This window comes from Pinus tabuliformis, chromosome 8 (assembly GCF_031772625.1).
Source record: "Pinus tabuliformis cultivar Carrire ecotype Pingquan chromosome 8, CPIR1, whole genome shotgun sequence".
In the NCBI taxonomy this organism is placed as follows: Eukaryota; Viridiplantae; Streptophyta; class Pinopsida; order Pinales; family Pinaceae; genus Pinus; species Pinus tabuliformis.
The window spans coordinates 534,370,854-534,372,408 of record NC_142294.1 but is presented as its reverse complement, the minus strand read 5'-3'; the positions used below and the strand labels follow the sequence as shown (position 1 = coordinate 534,372,408).

Below are 1,555 nucleotides of genomic sequence, written 5' to 3'. Positions count from 1 at the left end.
GGAGATGGAGAATGGATTCAGAAAATGGAGACAGAGCAACCAAATTCTCAATGATACAAATATTCGGGAGGTAGAAGAGCTGATGAAAGAGTTAAGGAAAAGAAGCATAAGGAGGGATGAAGGCGATGACATCCTCAGATGGGGATACCAACCCAAAGGGACCTACACCACCTCCGAAGCCTACAAGTTGATATGCAAATTCCCCACTCCTCCAGACCCATTATGGAGCAAAATATGGGATCTCGGATCATGGCCCAAAATCTCCTACTTTCTCTGGCTAGTAGGACATAAAAGAATTCTCACCTGGGATAAACTAAGAAGACGAAATTTTCATGGTCCTTCTATTTGTTACAACTGCCTTCAAAGCGAAGAAACTCTTCAACACCTCCTGGATACTTGTCCTCTAGCCAATCAGCTATGGGAAAAGGTGAGCTTCAGATGCCAAAGATGCTGTAGAAGGGAAAAAGACATCATTAATTTTATAAGACAATGGCCAAAGAGCCCCTACAAAAGCAAGTTCCTCAACCATTTATGGAACATCATCACGGGGATCATCCTGTGGAACATTTGGAAGGAAAGAAACAAACGTATTTTTAAAAACAAACGCTCTTCTATTGAAGAAATTTGGAACAGGATACATGGGAATCTGAAAGAAATGATGCTGCTCCGACCATGGACAAAGGAAGATCTCCCATCGACAGACAATGAAAAAAACATTCTAGACAACTGGCAATTGCATCTGCCTCAAGAAGTACTCAAGAATGGTCCTTCTAATAGCAACTCCAAGGACAACAGTCGCTGGAAAGCCCCTCCTAAAAACTCATACAAACTCAACTTTGATGGAGCCTCCAAAGGCAATCCTAGAGCAGGGATTTGGTGCAATATTGAGGAACCATGAAGGCACTCCTCTGCAGATATACTTTGGAAACATGGGGTTGGATACCAACAACTCCGCAGAGCTAGAGGGACTTTGGCAAGGTCTCCTGCAAGCCCGGAACCTCAATCTTCAACCCTTGACTGTAGAAGGTGACTCCCAGATCCTTATAAACATGGGCACTCACATACAGAACGGCTCTCAAGCTAGGAAAGTAGCATCTAGTTGGAGGCTTGAAGCGAGGCTGAATGCAATTGAACAAGAGTTGCACAATAACAGAGAAATCTCCTTCAACCACACAAAAAGAGAGGGCAACAAGATAGCTGACCTCTTGGCCAACATTGGGGTAGAGAATGAACAAACTCTCCTATTCGGAAACACGAACATCATTCCTAACAATCAACAGCTCTAGGAATGTGAAAGCATGATCCAAGGAGATGTGGTTACCCCAGATGCGGGTGTCAGCATGAATGGCAGCGAGGAGCCACATGCCAGACATGTGCCCCCGCGTGATCAAATAGGGAATTTAATTACCACCGCCGCCGAGGAGTTAATAGAGGAGACGCGCCTGCTGAGCACTCAATGCAGCATAAGGCGAAATGGGGAATTTGCAGAGAGTAGTTAAGAAGAATGAGTTTCGAGAGAATGTCAAGAGGATTAAGAAGGATGAAGGAATTCTGC

The 1,555-nt window shown here is 44.5% G+C and overlaps 1 protein-coding gene across 1 annotated transcript; it reads left to right on the top strand.

Moving 5' to 3' along the window:
• The first annotated feature begins 761 nt into the window (after positions 1-761).
• On the top strand, positions 762-1,286 carry LOC149236508 (uncharacterized). The gene has a single exon (XM_089368935.1). The coding sequence runs from the start codon at positions 762-764 to the stop codon at positions 1,284-1,286; it is 525 nt and encodes a 174-aa protein (XP_089225061.1).
• The last annotated feature ends 269 nt before the right edge of the window (positions 1,287-1,555 follow it).